Source organism: Tupaia chinensis, unplaced genomic scaffold (genome assembly GCF_000334495.1).
Source record: "Tupaia chinensis unplaced genomic scaffold, TupChi_1.0 Scaffold000377_4, whole genome shotgun sequence".
Classification (NCBI taxonomy): domain Eukaryota; kingdom Metazoa; phylum Chordata; class Mammalia; order Scandentia; family Tupaiidae; genus Tupaia; species Tupaia belangeri.
Genome location: NW_006159878.1, coordinates 93,188 through 96,220, shown reverse-complemented (window position 1 = coordinate 96,220; position 3,033 = coordinate 93,188). Strand labels below are relative to the sequence as shown.

The 3,033-nt window shown below is 64.6% G+C and overlaps 1 protein-coding gene across 1 annotated transcript in view; it reads right to left on the bottom strand.

The window, feature by feature from the left end:
* Window positions 1–3,033, bottom strand: part of LOC102493144 (meteorin-like protein) — a 12,296-nt gene that overhangs the window by 3,152 nt on the left and 6,111 nt on the right. Inside the window, exons 3-4 of the mRNA XM_027773824.1 lie at window positions 1,926–2,109; window positions 678–754 (exon numbers count right to left, since the gene is read on the bottom strand). Coding sequence (XP_027629625.1) covers window positions 678–754; window positions 1,926–2,109 — 261 coding nt within the window. The remainder of the gene's footprint in view (window positions 1–677; window positions 755–1,925; window positions 2,110–3,033) is intronic.

The window sequence follows — 3,033 nt, the reverse complement described above, 5'->3', positions numbered from 1 at the left end:
GTGCGCGGAGAAGTGTGCCCCTCCCAGTGGCCGCCCCGGGGCCCGGGCTGGAACACCCTGCTCTTCTGCCGGTAGACCCTGCTCACACGCAGCTGGATGGCCGACTCCTGTTGCTCTGGCTCATGGGTGACGTCCTGGATGGAGCCCCGGACAACTGTGGAGGGAAGGAGACCGCAGGGTCAGAGGGTCCAGCAGGCACCGTGCGCCACCGAGGAAAGGCTCCCGGGACACCTGAGCACGCCTGGACCCTGGCTAGTGGGCCGCGAGGAGGGCGCCAAGAGACCCTGCCAGGACACACACGACGGGCCGGCCAGCCCCAACCCGGAAGCACACCACGTCTGAGCCTCTCCCAGGGGGTCTGCACAGACATCACGAGCGGGGACCCGTCCCTCAGATCCCAGACCCAAGTCTGCCAGGAATGCTGGGAGGCAAATGCTGGGGACACTGGGGACGTTTACAGAGCACTTCCAAGAAGAGAAGGTGCAGGAAAATGACAAAGGTCAAGAGCCCTCAGTGCATCACTCCCAGCTCCCGTGCAAGCCGACGGGAGACCTACTTCACGCAGAAGCCTGTCCTGAGCAGAGGCGGCAGGGGCCGTTCCAGCAGACCTCCCAGGCAGGTCTGTCAGCCTGGAAGGGTCGTGGGCACGGGCAGCAAGTCGAGAAACCGGCACTCACCAAAGTCGCTGGTGCAGACGGCCAAGAGGACCTCGGTGTCACTGCAAGGGCGGCACGGGGCTGGGGAGAGAGCACAGGGTCAGGGGGCAGCCGGGGCGGGGAGAGAGCACAGGGTCAGGGGGCAGCCGGGGCAGAGCGGGGCGACGCACCACGCGGCCCTCCCTGCCCGTGCACCATGGCAGGTGCAGCCAGGGTCAGCAGCCAAGGCCCCTCCACGTGAGTAAGGGCCACACGTGGGAGGCAGAAAGCCACCCCGTCCAGCCAGGGCCTGGGCCGAACTCGCACCCCTCCCTCTGTGGCTCCATGTCCTGGAGTCTGACCCCTGGGCTCTGCCACGGCCCCAAGGCCACAGTCAGAGGGTTTCGAGCTCATCCCCAGTGGCCTGGCCTGTATGGCTGCACCGGCCGGGCAGCTCCACTCACTCAGAAACCTCTCATGTGCCTGTCACAGACCAGCCCTGAACTGAGCTGACCCCAAGTCCCCCAGACCACCGACCGAGAGTCACCCTGACCCCAGCGTCCAGGTCCATGCTGAGATGCCAGCCCCACCCTCCCTCTGCCAGCTCCCTCCAACAGCAGACACCCCGACCCTGCCCCACGGCCCTGGGCACCTGCACAGACACCCCCAGAGGCATACAAACCATGGGGCCAGGCACTGTGGAAGGGCCAGCGAGGCTTAAGGGTCGCTGATGGGAGGGCCTCATGGACACTGGATGCAGGCAGGGGCCATGGCTCACTCCCTCAGACCACCGGACCCAGCCCTGGCATGAGGTATGCACCCAGTGCCGTCCGGACGTGCCCTGTTCAGCAAACCCCAACGCCCTGAAACCCGGAGGGCCAGCTTCCTCCAGAGTCTGCAGAGGGGCCGGTCTCAGTAGTCTGCACCCCGGCCAACCCGACTTACACAATCACTTCTCCTGAGAGTGGCCTCCGCCCTGCCCCGCCTACGCCGCCTGCCCTTCGCCCCACTTCCTCGAGGGGTGCTGCTGTGTGATGGCCCTCCTGCTCTGAGCTCCCCCTGCAGCTGTGGTGCCTGTACGCTCCAGACCAGATCTGGGAAAGGCTAACCCTCTGCTCCTAAATCACATTTCAGGCTTGCTTGCACCTGCTCTGAGTTTCTAGGTTTGGGCCCAAATTCTCCCAACTTGGTAGAAATGTTCGGGAATGAGACAGGAAGTCCCTGGCCAAGCCCAGGCAGCCCTTGTCTTGAGGATGCCCAGCCCTGGGAGGAACACACGCCCACACGCGCCTGAGCTCAGCCTGGTTGACAGCGAAGCCGCCATCTGCCTGGAGCCAGTGCAGACCCACCTGGGCACAGTGGCACGGGAGCCCTGGGCGCCGGCCAGTGCTTCCCCCTAGCTCCTCGGCCCCAGCAAAGGAGCTCAGAGGGGCCTGTGGGTCTGGACCGTGCACAGACCCTCCAAAGCCTGCACCTGGGGTCAGCGGGGACCAGACAAGACCCTGGAGTCGCAGGGTCTCAGACAAGCAGAGATCTGTGGCCCTCAGGGTGGGCGTGCGTGTCTGAGACTCACTTGTCATCCTGCCTTGGGGACAAGGCACACTTCCCAGGGTGGGTGTGACTCGACACCCCCCCTCCGCCCAGTTCGAGTCATCAGAAGGCAAAAGCCGCAGAACAAGAACTACCTGCTGGACACCTGCGAGGCCAGTCCCTAGGGGACGCTCCTCCCACCTGACCCCAGAATGCCCTAAAGTGCCAAGACCCTCAGACCTCTCCTCAAGTCAGATCCAGGAGCCCCTGAAACTGCTTGGTGGTCCAGGGGTCACACGGGCCTGACGCCTGCGCTGTACAGAGGCAGCACACGGCTGGAGTGAGGAGGCTGACCCCCCCTGCAGGCACTGGGGACCCAAACCCAAACTTCAGGTGCATTTTCATTTGGAGCACTGGCCTGGTGCCCTGGGGGAGAGCCCCCCAGCCTGGGCACCAAGAAGGCAAGTCAGCAACCTAAGCTCCCCAAGGGTCCCCTCAGCAAGCAGTATCTAGGAAAGTGTGCAGAGGACCCCTGGCTGAACAGGCTCAGGACAGGGGACCTCTGGGTCCCACAGGCTGGGGGGTCCGCATGGTCCTGCAGGCCGGGATTACAGTGTGGGGTCCTGCTGCTGGAGGGTCCACAGGGTCTCGCAGGTTCAGGGCAGTTGAGTCCACAGGCCCTTCCAGGCTCAGGAGGGGGAGGTTGCTGGGTCTCATAGGCTCAGGAGGGGGTCCACGGGTCCTGTGGGCTCCTGCACACTCAGGCTGAAGGCAGGGGCTACAGGAGCTGTGCCCATCACATCTCCAATCTGAGTCGGTGGAGACAAGCCACATGGCAGCCCCCCCGGAGGCAAATGCAGCTATGTTG